Source organism: Eretmochelys imbricata, chromosome 1 (assembly GCF_965152235.1).
Source record: "Eretmochelys imbricata isolate rEreImb1 chromosome 1, rEreImb1.hap1, whole genome shotgun sequence".
Lineage (NCBI taxonomy): Eukaryota > Metazoa > Chordata > Testudines > Cheloniidae > Eretmochelys > Eretmochelys imbricata.
Window position 1 is genome coordinate 12,308,148 of NC_135572.1, and position 14,636 is coordinate 12,322,783.

Consider the following 14,636-nt stretch of genomic DNA (forward strand, 5'->3'; position numbering starts at 1 on the left):
TACATGTAGCAGAGTCATAGATTTTATGTCAGTGATCTCCTGTATATCACAGGCCAAAGAATTTCACCCAGGCGTTCCCATACTGAGCCAGTAACTTATAATGGTTAAAGCATCTTCCAGAAAGGCATCTGGTCTTGATTTGAAGACATCAAGAGACAAGAATCCACCACTTCCCTTGGTAGTTTAAGTTTTGCATCCCTCTTACTGAACCCTTCCCAGTGGTTATTGCCAGCTCCAGGGGGGCAGAGTTAAGGTTACACTGCGACCTTAATTTTGTATTTCCTGATTTTCAGGCATTTTTAAGTTTAGTCACGCTCCACATTTTGGAAGCGCACAAGGCACCATTGCGCAACCTGAGCTCTGCACAAACAAAGTTTGAGGGCATTTTCTATGGGTGAAGCTGGGATTGAATGGCTACAGCATGTTCCCTTGAGTCGCCCAGTTACTATGACAACAGAGTGCCTGGAAACCCTCTTGCTGCACATGTACATTTGGCGCCGTTTCGTTCACACAGACCGGGAGTGACAAACTTACCCTTAATAACTTTTTCACCATGGCTTCTCCAAGGGAACTGTGGGGGACCATGCAGTAGTTGAAGTACACCCTGAATGACTGAGACCAATGTGGGAAGGATCAAAGCCGTAGCTAAAGCCCCAGGTGTGCGCAAAACACAGAAAAAAGTTTTTAAGAATAAGATGATTTTGTAAAATGCTGTTTGCTTGCAGGGGCTGCACCTCAGGAAGCCCTTGATCAAATGACCCCAAATTTGGATCACTAACCCTAGCCCCCATGAGGTGTGGCAAATTTCAAGACAATCCACTTCAGCATGTGGCTTGTAGAGCACTTAGAATAGTCCAACTTTCAAGAGGTAGCAACCCTCAACCTTAACTGCAACAGAGCTGGTACTCTGCTATAATATGGTTACGGATGGGGAGGATTGGAATGAAGGTGTAAATCAGAGAAGATCAGGGTTGGAAGAGACCTCAGGAGGTCACCCAGTCCAACCCCCTGCTCAAAGCAGGACCAACCCCAACTAAATCATCCCAGCCAGGGCTTTGTCAAGCTGGGCCTTAAAAACCTCTAAGGGTGGCGATTCCACCACTTCCTTAGGTAACCCATTCCAGTGCTTCACCACCCTCCTAGTGAAATAGCTTTTCCTAATATCCAACCTAGACCTCCCCCACTGCAACTTGAGACCATTGCTCCTTGTTCTGTCATCTGCCACCACTGAGAACAGCTGAGCTCCATCCTCTTTGGAACCCCCCCTTCAGGTAGTTGAAGGCTACTATCAAATCCCCCCTCACTTTTCTCTTCTGCAGACTAAATAAGCCCAGTTCCCTCAGCCTCTCCTTGTAAATCATGTGTCCCAGCCCCCTAATCATTTTTGTTGCCCTCCGCTGGACTCTCTCTAATTTGTCCACATCCTTTCTGTAGTGGGGGGCCCAAAACTGGACGCAATACTCCAGATGTGGCCTCACCAATGCCGAATAGAGGAGAATAATCACTTCCCTTGATCTGCTGGCAATGTTCCTACTAATGCAGCCCAATATGCCATTAGCCTTCTTGGAAACAAGGCCATGCTGTTGACTCATATTCAGCTTCTCGTCCACTGTAATCCCCAGGTCCTTTTCTGGCTATTCAGTCCCCAGCCTGTAGCAGTGCATGGGATTCTTCCATCGTAAGTGCAGGATTCTGCACTTGTCCTTGTTGAACCTCATCCGATTTCTTTTGACCCAATCCTCCAATTTGTCCAGGTCACTTTGGACCCAACCCCTACCCCTACCCTCCAGCGTATCTACCTCTCCCCCCAGCTTAGTGTCATCCGCGAACTTGCTAAGGGTGCAATCCATCCCATCATCCAGATCATTAATAAAGATGTTGAACAAAACTGGCCCCAGGACAGACCCCTGGGGCACTCTGCTTGATACCGGTTGCCAACTAGACATCAAGCTGTTGATCACCACCCATTGAGCCTGACGATCAAGCCAGCTTTCTATCCACTTTATAGTCCATTCATCCAATCCATACTTCTTTAACTTGCTGGAAAGAATACTGTGGGAGACCGTATCAAAAGCTTTGCCAAAGTCAAGGTATATCACGTCCACTGGGCTGGCTAGTTTTATCCTGTCTTCTCAACAGTAAGTCAGGAGTACTGGCGGAAAATATTGTACACTTGTATACTTTGTGGTCCTCTACCTCACAAAGGGGAATTCACCTCATGCCACCTAATTGTCTTGAAAGTCTCAAAATCCTTTAAGCCTCCCAATGCCCCCATGAGCTCTAGGCATTATCATTGCCATGATCCAGAAGCAGAGGGCCAAAGTGTAACTGACTTAGCCAAGGCCATGGATTGTATCGCTCCTCCCTTTGACTGCATTGAAGAGTAGGTTAAAAAACCATGCAAACAAAGGCTGAGAGTATCAGAGCCACCTGAGATGCCCAAATTCCATTAAAGTCAATGGGAACTGAGCATCCCCTAGGCAATTTTGAAAATCTCAGCCTCCTCCCCCTCAAAGTTGCACATTTTAAGTGGTTATTGCCTGGGATGGGATCAAAGCTTGAGGAGGCTTTTAATGCTAGGGCTCCACTCACTTCAGAAATGAATTCAGCCTCCACTTAGAGAATTTTGTCCCCTGAATTCATTCTGGTGGTAACGTCCTCTTTGTTTAAATCTCTCCCTTCCAATACATCAGAATGTTGGTAGTTGGTTACTGAAGGCAAAAACCCTGAGAGACTGAATTCCTCAACTGAATCACAATTAAATGGGAGAGGAAAACAGATTAACAAGAAATCTTTTAACTTGTTTTCAAACCAAATATTGACCTTGGGCCGTGTCAGTTCAAACCACCCTCCTATTTTCTGCTCACTGTTTTTCTGCCACTCTGCCATTTTTCCTTTTACTTAACTTTCCCACCCTTTCGCCCTGCTAGTGGAATTTTTTTAATCACCTTTTCCAGATATTTATCTGCCTTTGGCACCATTTTTCAACCCGTTCTGACAACATAATATGGATCCTTTGCTTTTCAATGAAACCAAAGGAGTTTCTCTGGATGTACAATAAAAGCAAGCTATTATTCATTGAACACATTCTCAAAGGCTTGGCTGAAGGCCTAAAGGTAAATACACAATGTATTACGCAAACCAGCAACCCTAGATTTTGTGTCACTAGACAAGCAAAATAACACCTGCTTCTTTACTTGTTTTATTATATTTAATCTTATTGTATTACTGTTTTATCTATTTTTATAAGCAGGTGAAGTGATGAGACTTTAAAAATAAGTGACATTTTTCTTCTAAAGTTCCCCAGCTGCTGAAAGGATGCACGCTGTATCCTGCATTTCTGAATAAGCCCTTCAACATTATTATTAGAATTAATTACTTGTATTAAGATAGGAATCCTCGTAATAGACTGGGACAGCATTATGCTGGGTGCTATACAAACATAGAACTAGAAGATGGCCCCTGCCCCAAGGAGCTTACAGTCTAGGGATATAGCTACACTTAAAACACTGTTGCAGCTGCATTGCTGTAGTGTTTTAGTGTGGACACTACCTACACTGACAGAAGGGGTTCTCCATCGGCATAAGTAATCCACCTCCCCAAGAGGTGGTAGCTAGGTCTAGCTAGACCTAGCACAGTCTACACCAGGGGTTAGGTTGGCGTAGCTCTGGCTCTTGGGGTGTGGATGTAGCTGTACCGATGTAAATTTCTTGTGTAGATCAGGCCTAAGTGTAGATAAGAGACAACAGATGGATAGAGAGAGATGGGGGAGTACAGGGTAACAATGAGACACCACTGGTCAGCATGACAGGCGGTGGTCTCAGCATACCAGCAGCCTAACTGTTGTCAGGTGTTTAATAGACATCATGGAAAAGGAGAATTTTAAGAAGGGCTGTGGAGTAGGACAACAAGTTAGTTTTGCAGATGTTTATAGGGAGAACCTCCCAAGCTTAAGGGCACCATGGGAGAAAGCACAAAGGTGCTTGTTTAAAATTTAACAAGTGGGCAATTGTGACAGTCTGTACCCTTGTGTTTTACCAGCCTACGATAAACTTTGTACAAAGTATGCGTTGTGAAGTATCATTTGAAAGCTCATAACCTGCTGAACGTTATTGTCCTGGTAAATATGTGTGGAAGGTACTGGGTGGGCAGTACAAGAAGCACATTTCTGGAGACAAATTTGGGACTGGGAAGTTTCTGGTGTCACTCTGAAATATAATTCAGGAATGGCTGGCGAAGAGCACTCATTTAACTCAGCTAGAATAATTTACATGCTAGAGGCTGGCTGTGAGAAGGCTGGGAGTGGTTGTTCTCACAGCAAAGCAGTGTAAAAGGCACCCCCAGGTTGTAGAATTGAGGGGACACAGCTGTCCATCAGTCCAGATTGTACTCTGGGGAATGTCACCGCAATGAATATCATAGGTTAAATGAGAGATGATAAGTAGGGTGAGGATAGGTCTTGAAAGTGAAGACAAGTAGCTTATGTTAGATAGACAAGGGGGAGCTAGTTGAGGGTGACTGGCCACTTCCTTAAGAGTCTTCTACAGACAATCCCAAAGAAAACCATAGCAGCCTTAGCCTGCCTGCACTGGAATCACACTAAAAATACATATGCTGTTAAAGATGACTGCAAAGGAGGTGGGAGGGGGCCATGCTTTTTTTTTTTTTTAATGCAGTTGGTGGGAGGACCTGCTTTTTTCTTGTTACTTTAGCAATATCAAATCATGTCTTGCACATGCCCTTGCAGGGCCACGAGAACCAGGATGTCAGCTCTTGCAGCCACTAATCGATTTACATGGGTGTTGAATCAAAATCTTTCCTTCCAGCTGTGTGTCAGCTTGAGTTAAACAGTCTGAATAACAATCACTTCCCCTCTTTGTTAACCAGGTTTCATTTGTATGGCATCCAATATCTACCAGGCACTTAGGCGGCCCTTATCACCGTGGTACCCAAGTGTAGAGCTCTGCAAATCTGCCGATAACTGCATACCATGTTTGCAGATAGTGGATTGGACGTGGATACAAATTTTGTATCCATGCGAGGCTCTTCCTGAGCGCCTCAGTCATCAATAGATTTTATCCTCACAACACCCCTGTGAGGTAGGAAAGTATTATCCTCATTGCACAGATGGGGACTTGAGAATGAAGAGATAAAGGGGGATATTTTCAAAGGCCTGAATCAGAGTTATGTACCCAACTCCCAGTGACTTTCAGTGGGTATTTGGTGCCTAATTGTCTTCTGTGCCTTTGGAAATCTCTCCCAAGGAAGCACTTAGAAAACCTGTGGCTGAGTCAAACCCACATCTCCCGAGTCGCAGTCCTGTGCTCAGTTGTCAACTAGACAACCCTTCCTCCCATTGTTTAATGATTTTGGTAATCTTGTCACTTTCCCAGTTGTCCACACAGTCTTCCGGGGGGAAAGAGATCTAAGGTCCCAGTCCTGCAAGGGTGCACTACATGGGCAGAGAGCTATGACTGTATGGAGACCCAGCAGAGTCATGGGAGCTCTGCAGTGGAGTCCACCTGAGCAGAGGTTATTGCAAGATGAGGACCCACGCACTGTAAATGCCAGAAGGGAATTCACTGAAAGAAATAATTTGATCAGGTTATTAATAAATAACTATCTAGTTCAATTCCATTACACGCTCCTGGTATCATTCTTCTTGGGGAACAAGGCAAGCCGGGGAACTATAGACCAGTCAGCCTAACTTCAATACCTGGAAAGATACTCAAACCATCAATATTAAATGGTCAACTTGCAAGTACCTAAATGATAATAGGGTTCTAAGGAATAGCCAGCATAGATTTTTTCAAGAACAAAACATGCCAACCAACCGAATTTCCTTCTTTGACAGGGTTACAAACCTAGCAGATAGGAGGGAAACAGTAGACATGGTATATGTTTATTTTAGTAAGGCGATGACACAGTCCCATGTAACATTTTCATAAGCAAACTAGGGAAGTGTGGTCTAGATGAAATAATATAACATTGGTGCACAGCTGATTGAAAGACTGAACTCAGAGACAGGTTTCAGAATGGTAGCCATGTTAGTCTGTATCAGCAAAAACAATGAGGAGGACTTGTGGCACCTTAGAGACTAACAAATTTATTTGGGCATAAGCTTTCGTGGGCTAAAACCCACTTCATCGGATGCATGGAGTGGAAAATATAGTAGGCAGGTATATAAACACAGTACACAAAAAGATGGGAGTTGCCTTACCAAGTGGGGGGGTCAGTGCTAACAAGACAATTCACTTAAAGTGGAAGTGGGCTATTCTCAACAGTAGAATACCAAGGGAGAAAAAAAATCACTTTTGTAGTGGTAATGAGGCCAATGTAATCAGGGTGGCCCATTTCAAACAGTTGACAAGAAGGTGTGAATAACAGTAGGGGGAAATTAGTTTTTGTAGTGACCCATCCACTCCCAGTCTTTATTCAGACCTAATTTGATGGTGTCAAGTTTGCAAATTAATTCCAGTTCTGCAGTTTCTCGTTGGAGTCTGTTCAAATTAGGCTGTTAGCGTGAATCACAAACTAAACATGAGTCACATAGCCCTTCCTGTTTTAGCCCATGAAAGCTTATGCCCAAATAAATTTGTTAGTCTGTGAGGTGCCACAAGTACTCCTTATTGTTTGAACTCAGAGAGTAGCTCTCAAGGGTTCACTGGGAGAGCATATCTAGTGGGATCCCGCAGGGGTCACTCATAGGTCCAATATTAGTCAATATTTTTATTACTAACTTGGATAATGGAGTGGAAAGTATGCTTATAAAATCTGAGAATGACACCAAGCTGAGAGGGATGGAAGCACTTTGGAGAACAGTATTAGAATTCAAAATGACCGTGACAAATTAAAGAATTAGTCTGACCGGTCAGACCAATCATCTTAATTTTGTTACCTAGAAAGATAATGGAGCAAATAATCAAAAAATCAATTTGTAAGCACCTAGAAGATAAGGTGATAAGTAACAGTCAACATGGATTAGTCAAAGAACAAATCATGTTAAACCAACTTAATATCCTTCTTTGACAGGATAACAAGCCTTGTAATAAGAAGAGGAGGACTTGTGCCACCTTAGAGACTAAACAATTTATTTGAGCATAAGCAAGGTGCCACAAGTCCTCCTCTTCTTTTTGCGAATAAAGACTAACAAGGCTGTTACTCTGAAGCCTTGTAATATATCTTAAATTTAGCCTAAGGCTTTTGATACCATCTCATATGACCTGCTCATATACAAACTAAGGAAATATAACTTAGATGAACCTACTGTAAGGTGGGTGCATAACTGGTTGGAAAAGCATACTCAAAGAGCCATTATCAATGGTTCACAGTCAAGCTGGAAGGGGATATTAAGTGGGGTCCTCCCACAGGAATCTGTCCAGGGTCCAGTTCTACTCAATATCTTCATAAATGATTTGTATAATGGCACGGAGAATCAAACTTATAGTCTGCAGATGATATCAAGCTGGGAGGGGTTGCAAGCGCTTTAGAAGACAGGATTAGAATTCAAAATGATCTTGACAAACTGGTAAAGTGGTCTGAAATAAATGCGATGAAATTCAGTAAGGACAAATGCAAAGTACTACACTTAGGAAGGAATAATCAATGGCACAAATACGTAGTGGGAAATAACCGCCTAGGCAGGAGTACTGCAGAAAAGGATCTGACTGCTAGCGTGAATCATAAACTAGACATGAGTCACATAGCCCTTCCTGTTTCAATTTCAAACTTACTTCTCCGGGAAAGCTCAACTCAGTCACAGCATCTAGTTCGTAAATGAAATTCCTGGGCTTTATCCCCATTTATGCTATAACCCCTTTTCACTGCTCTGGCAGTATACTGGGGGCTTGAAGTGGGAATAAATTGCACCTGCACCCACTTTAAAGCATTGTAATACCACCAGAATGGTGTAAAGGGGGTTTAATGTAAAGGAAAATTAAACCCCTTTTGGGTTTTTTGCCCAGTTTTGTATGTCATTTGATCATTAAGAGAAAGAGCTCACGGTGGCCAGGATCAGTGTCAGAATGCAATGTACACTTAAAGACACAGCAGCTCATTTTTACAAAAGCAAGAAATATGTTTCAAATGCTGGGAGTACCGTTTGTTACACATATTTAATTGCTGAAAGAAAGATAGAACAAGCAAGCTGGATTTCTAGTAAAACATGAAAGCACCAAAGTATATTCACATTTCCACAGGTAAGTGAGGTGCTGGGAGCCCTTTATCCCATAGATTCCTCATGGGAAGTTAGGGTGCACTGAAACACTTCTTCAAAAGCATCCAGAAAAGGCTCAGTGATTTCATCAACTGTGACATGTCTCTGGAGTTCTTCGCTCAGGGAGGTGACACCTGTCCCTTCGAGTCCACAAGGAACAATGTGATCAAACCACGTAAGGTCTGTGCAGCAGTTCAGTGCCAGACCATGAGAGGTTATATGCCTTCCACAATGGACACCTGAAAAGCAAACCATACATGTCACCTCGTTCAGTGCTATGTACCACACACCACCCCTTCCCCAAAGTCATCTTAAATGTCAGATTCCAAGGCCAGAAGGGACCATCGTGATCATCTAGTCTGACCTGTACAACACAGGCTGTAGCAGTTCCCCCAAATAACCTCTAGATCAGATCTTTCAGAAAAACATCCAATGCTTTAAAAATTACCAGTGATGGACAATCCACTACAGCGTTTGGCAAGTTGTTCCAATGGTTAAATATCCCCTTCACACTAAGACTCCTATCCACCTTACCACATAGGTTGCCCAGCTGATGAGACAACAGTGCTGTGGTGCTTATCATAGCTTATCACATACCATAGTTTATCCCATTCACCAATACCGTCTCAATATTTCCTTGTACTCCCCCACCATCTGCTGACTGCATCTGTTATCTCGTCTTACACTTCAACTGCAAGTTCTTTTGGGGGCAGACACCCGTCTATCTGTACTGTAATTGTGACTGGGGTTCCCAGGCCCTATTACAATACCAATTGTAAATAACAGTAAGTAAGATAGCTCAGGACACTGGGTTCATTGTTATTGCAGAGACATGCATGCGCGGTGTGCAGTCCCTCATGAGGAAGTGAAATTCTTGTAAATATCTACTTGTTAGCCAAGAAAATCCTGCCTATTCGCAGGCTTGGCTCTGGTAGCGAATGAGGACAAAGGACAGCATGATGTGCAATTTTTCACAGTCATACATAGTAGATTCCTGATCTACATAGTAGATTCCTGATTCCAGTAGATTCCTTCTGTGACCGTTGTTTATAGAGAATCATAGAGCTTTTCAGTAGCAGAAAATTTCCAGGAATTATTAAGGCCCACATCCTGAAAGATTTACACATGTGCACAATTTTAGTCAGAGGAGTAATCCAATGAGATTACACACATGAGCAATGGTACACACGTGCATAAATCTTTCCAGGAATGAGGCATAAAAGAGTTGCTTCTAGTGATTTACAAGTAACCCCTAAAATCATTAGAATTGAGATTAGCATGGGTGGGGGGGAATCTATTATTCCACTGTGTGGACTGCCTTTAGCCACACTTCATGTATAATCTGTTCACTCTACCTGCTATTTTCCATGGATCTTTCACACAGCAACACATGAAAGGAGAAGCAGTTTAATATAGGCATACTGCCTTGTCTCTGCTAGAAAGGATCTGCCAGTGTAACTATACTGGCAAACCATCTTAGTGGAGGTGCCGTTTATACTAGGAAAAGAGTGCATTTGCTGGTATAACTTATACCAGTTCCCTAAATGAAATAAACTATATCACCAAAAGCATGTTGTATAACTGCATCTACACTTACGGTTTTGCCACCACTAACAGGTCAGTTATGGGGTGTGATTTTTTCCATGCTTGATGACATAGCTACAATGGCAAAAATTTTAAGGGTAGACCAGGCCTACGCTAGGAGCTATACGGTCAAAAACCTCTAGTGTGGACATATTTATATTGGTATAAAAGTGCCTACTGGATTTCCCTGACTGGGATAAACGATACCAGTATAAACACAGTTATAACTGTGTCTACACTACCGCTTTACTGGCATATCTACGTTAGTAGAAAAACTCACCCCAAACCAACACAGCAATGCCAGTAAGACTCATTAGAGCAAACCAGGTGAGGCAGAAAAGCATGGTTCTGATCCTGCACTGAAAACCACATGGGTGGATCCCTGCATCCACGATGAGCCCCACTGGAGTCTGTGGGGTTCACTGCAGCATCAGGGCTTGTGATCATAAAACCACAAACACTGGTGGGGCACTTGGGCAGGTGCAAAACCTGAAACTATCCTTAACTCACTCAAGGTCGCTCAGCCCCATCTCCTGCCAACTTCCCAGGAGCTCCCCAAGTCTCCACTTGTCCCCTGTCCTCTACCTCTCTGCTGCCCCCCATGACCTCCTCACCCCTCCTGCCTTCTCCTCAGTGACCCCCTGAGCCTCCGCAACCCCCAACTGCTGCCACCCATTTCTCCTGCAGCCCTCTTCCTGCCTCCTCCCCATGGCTCCCCACATCTCTCCTGTCCCCCCATGTTCCTCCCCTTCCTGCTTCCTCCCCAGGGACCCCGAATGCCCACCCCCCCCACCTCTCTCCTGCTCATTTTGCCCCCACCTCTCTTCCTGCCTCCTCCCCAGGGACCCCTCACTCCCCACCTCTCTCCTGCCCCCCATATTCCCCTCACCTGCTTCCTGCCTCCTCCCCAGGGACCCCGAGCCCCCCCACACCCCCACCTCTCTCCTGCCCCCCCATGTTCCCCTCACTCCCTTCCTGCCTCCTCCCCAGGGACCCCGAGCCCCCCACACCTCTCTCCTGCCCCCCATGTTCCCCTCACTCCCTTCTTGCCTCCTCCCCAGGGACCCCGAGCCCCCCCACAACCCACCTCTCTCCTGCCCCCCATGTTCCCCTCCTCACTCCCTTCCTGCCCCGGGACCCCCCGAACCCCGCACTCCTCCCACCCCCCCTGCTGCCCCCCATGTCCCCGTCCCGGCGCTCACCCACGGCGCAGAGCTTGCGGCCCCGCAGCCACACGCCGGTGTAGGGCGGCGGCCGGGCGGCGGCGGCGGGCAGGCCCAGGCGGCGGCAGAGGCCCAGCGCCGCGGCCTCCAGCGCCCCGACGTAGGCGCGCAGCGAGAGGCCGAGGTGCCGCAGGTCCAGCACCGGGTAGGCCAGCAGCTGGCCCGGGCCGTGGAAGGTGAGCAGCCCGCCGCGCGCCGCCCGCCGGAACTCGGCGCCCAGCGCCCGCAGCCGCCGCTCCTCGGCCGCCGGGTCCGGGGCGCCCCGCAGCCCGCGCGTGTACACGGGCCCCGCCGGCTCGGAGAGCAGCAGCCAGCCCGCCGCGCCCGGCCCGGGCCCCAGCCCCGGTCCCGGCCCCGGCCCCGCCGCCGCCCGCTGCCGCCCCACGCAGCGCTCCTGCGCCGCCAGCGACTCCGCGTAGGCCAGGCGGCCCAGCCGCAGCAGCCGCACCGCCGGCCGGGCCCGCATCGCCCCGCCGCTGCCTGGGGGGGCGCGGGGAGGGGTCACGGGGGGCGACTCGAGGCGGGGCTGGGAGTGAGGTGAGGCGGGGTGGGTAGGGGTCAGCAGCAGGGGGATGTACGGTGGGGAGGGCAGGGTGAGGTAGGGGGTCAGAGGGGGGTTGGGGTAGGGGAAGGCAGGGTGGGGTAGGGGTCAGAGGCGCGTAGGGGAAGGCAGGGTGGGGGGGTAGGGGTCAGAGGGGGGTTGGGGTAGGGGAAGGCAGGGTGGGGTGGATCAGAGGTGGGGGAAGGCAGGGTGGGGTAGGGGTGAGAGGCGGGTAGGGGAAGGCAGGGTGGGGTGGATCAGAGGCGGGGGAAGGCAGGGTGGGGTGGGGTGAGATGTAGGGTAGGGGAAGGTGTAGGGTTGGGTGGGGTGAGAGGCGGGGTAGGGGTCAGGCAGATCTGGGGGTGGGGTCAGCAGCTGGGGAATATAGGGTGGGGTAGGGGTAAGAGGGAGGTTGGGGAAGGCAGGGTGGGGTAGGGGTGAGATGTGGGGTGAGAGGCAGGGTAGGGGAAGGCAGGGGGTAGGGGTCAGGCGGATCTGGGGGTGGGGTCAGCAGCAGGGGAATGTAGGGTGGAGTAGGGGTAAGAGGGAGGTTGAGGAAGGCAGGGTGGGGTAGGGGGTCAGAGGGGGGTTGGGGTAGGGGAAGGCAGGGAGGGGTAGGGGTGAGAGGCGGGGTAGGGGAAGGCAGGGTGTGGTGGGATCAGAGGTGGGGAAGGCAGGGTGGGGGGGTAGGGGAACGCAGGGTGGGGTAGGGGTCAAGAGGATCTGGGGGTGGGGTCATCAACAGGGGAATGTGGGGTAGGGGTATGAGGGAGGTTGGAGAAGGCAGACTGGGATAGGAGTATGAGAGGGGTTGGGGAAGGCAGCGTGGGGTAGGGTCAGAGGGGGGTAGGGGCAGGCAGGGTGGGGTCAGGTACGGGTCAGGCGGCTCTGGGGGTGGGGTCAGAAGCAAGGGAATGTAAGGTGGGGTAGTGTTCAGAGATGGCATTGGGGTGGAGTCAGGGGTGGGTAGGGGACAGGCGGGGGAAGGCAGGGTGAGGAAGGGGTCAGAGGTGGAGCTGAGGTTAGGCTGGGATGGGCTGTAAGTAGGCTCAGAGGTGGGGTTGGGGTGGGATACAGTAGGGGACAGAGGTAGGGTAGCGTGAGTGTAGAGGTTAGGTGAAGCTGGGGATAGGGTGGGATGGGGAATCAGGGGTGGGGTTGATTTTGGGTAGCATAGGGATTTGATGCATAAGAAGGGCAGGGGTGTCTGGGGGTGGAGCAGGAGGTGGGGTAGGGTGAAGTTAGGTAAAATGTAGTGGGTTAGTCTGTGCTCTTAGCCCCATGCCCATCAGCCAAGTGTCTGACCCATCAACAGCTGAAGCTTTGCTTTCCCCACCATTGCATCTTATTATTTAATTTAAGTGGAATTGATGCTTTCCAGTGGTTTACATGTCATGTCCTTTTAACTGACTCTGGTGAGTTAGAGTGATAGAGATTAAGGCCAGAAGGGACCATCCGATCATCAAGTGTGACCCCCTGTATATCATAGGCTACCAACACCATCCAGCATCCGCATACTAACCCAACAACCCAAATTAGACCAAAGTATTTCAGCCTGCTGGAGACTAGACGGTTATGTGCCACAGGGAGACAATACAAGGGACCAAGATGCATCAGTGCCTGAGGCCCCTGCAATGGAAGGGACGTGATTAAGTGAGATAGACTCAGATATAACTTTGGCAAGTGACCCCCATTCCATGCTGCAGAGGAAGGTGAAAGCCCCCCAAGGTCACTGCCAGTCTGACCTGTGGAAAAATTCCTTCCCTATCCCATGTATGGCAATCAGTCCCTGAGCATGTGAGCAAGAATAGCACCTGAGAAGGTGTGCTTGGTGTCGCCCACCTCACAGCCCTGGCCCTCCTTGTCCAGTGTCCATTTCCAGCCCTGGCCATCTCTGATGCTTCAGAGGAAGGGGACAAAAACAAATAAAACAAAAAAAAAACCCCAAAACAGAATACATTGGGTGGGGGAGAAAAAGAATCCCTTTTTGATCCCTACAGGTGGCTGGCTGAAACCCGGATTAAGGAAACAAACTGGAAGTGAGCCCCAGGGCTGCTGAGCCCTGCCTCTGACCATCAGGAGCAACCCTGTCATACAACTGCACTCATAAATTTGTCCAGCTCTCTCTTTACACTAATGAAGTTCGCGTCTACAACTACTGGGAGCGAGCTGCCCTGGAGATTCTTATACAGTGTGCACAGCCCCTCTTCTGTGCTCCGTTGCACATTGGAACAGTACAAAGAATGGCCATCAAATCCTAAAAGCAACCTCAACAGGCAAAACCTGTGGGTGCATGGCATGTGTCAAGTTATCACAGACTGCTGTTGGCCCAGTGCAGGGCCTGTGACTTGTGCAGTTGTATGCCCTGTGAAATGTAGGTTTCATTTCAGGCAGAAGTAAGGAATGGATTTTACCAGCCTGAGTGGGGAAATTCCCCACGTGACATTTAGTATAGATTAGTTAATATGTTTTTTTAGAAAGCAGCAAAATATATTGTTTGAGTTTTTTCTTAAACAAAACTGCAAGCAGCTCATCTCACTGCAACAACTCTACAGCGACACTCCAGTGTTCCCCTTACCCAGCATTCACAAGCATGCTCCAGGAACATACCAATCTGTGATGAGTAACCCTACCATAACAAACCAGAGCAAAACTCCACAGCACTCCTGAGCAGCCTTTTAACAAAACCCATTTCTGCAAAATGGAGCTAATGAATTTTAGTAACAAAACCAAGTCTAGAATTATATTTTAGTTAAACTTACAAATGATTATTGTAAATCACAGAATCATAGAAGATTAGGGTTAGAAGAGACAAGAGGTCATCTAGTCCAACCCCCTGCTCAAAGCAGGACCAATCCCCAACTAAATCATCCCAGCCAGGGCTTTGTCAAGCCGGGCCTCAAAAGCCTAGAGAGGGTGGAGATTCCACCACCTCCTTAGGTAACCCATTCCAGTGCTTCACCACCCTCCTAGTGAAACAGTGTTTCCTAATATCCAACCTAGACCTCCTCCACTGCAACTAGAGACCATTGCTCTTTGTTCTGTCATCTGCCACCACTGAGAACAACCGAGC

General features: G+C 48.0%; 1 protein-coding gene and 1 long non-coding RNA gene across 6 annotated transcripts in view; one reads left to right on the forward strand and one right to left on the reverse strand.

The window, feature by feature from the left end:
• Positions 1-8,095: 8,095 nt before the first annotated feature.
• Positions 8,096-11,503, reverse strand: LIPT2 (lipoyl(octanoyl) transferase 2). The gene is made up of 2 exons (XM_077834031.1): positions 11,002-11,503; positions 8,096-8,454 (listed from the first exon to the last, which is right to left on the reverse strand). Exons 1-2 carry the CDS (start codon positions 11,486-11,488, stop codon positions 8,222-8,224), a joined length of 720 nt encoding a protein of 239 aa, XP_077690157.1. The 5' UTR covers positions 11,489-11,503; the 3' UTR covers positions 8,096-8,221.
• LOC144274997 (uncharacterized) overlaps positions 11,093-14,636 on the forward strand; it is a 30,538-nt gene continuing 26,994 nt past the window's right edge. For 4 of the 5 annotated variants that reach the window (XR_013347974.1, XR_013347977.1, XR_013347980.1 and 1 more), the window contains exon 1: positions 11,093-11,198. This is a non-coding gene — a long non-coding RNA (uncharacterized LOC144274997). The remainder of the gene's footprint in view (positions 11,199-14,636) is intronic. The other variant, XR_013347993.1, reaches the window with a different exon arrangement.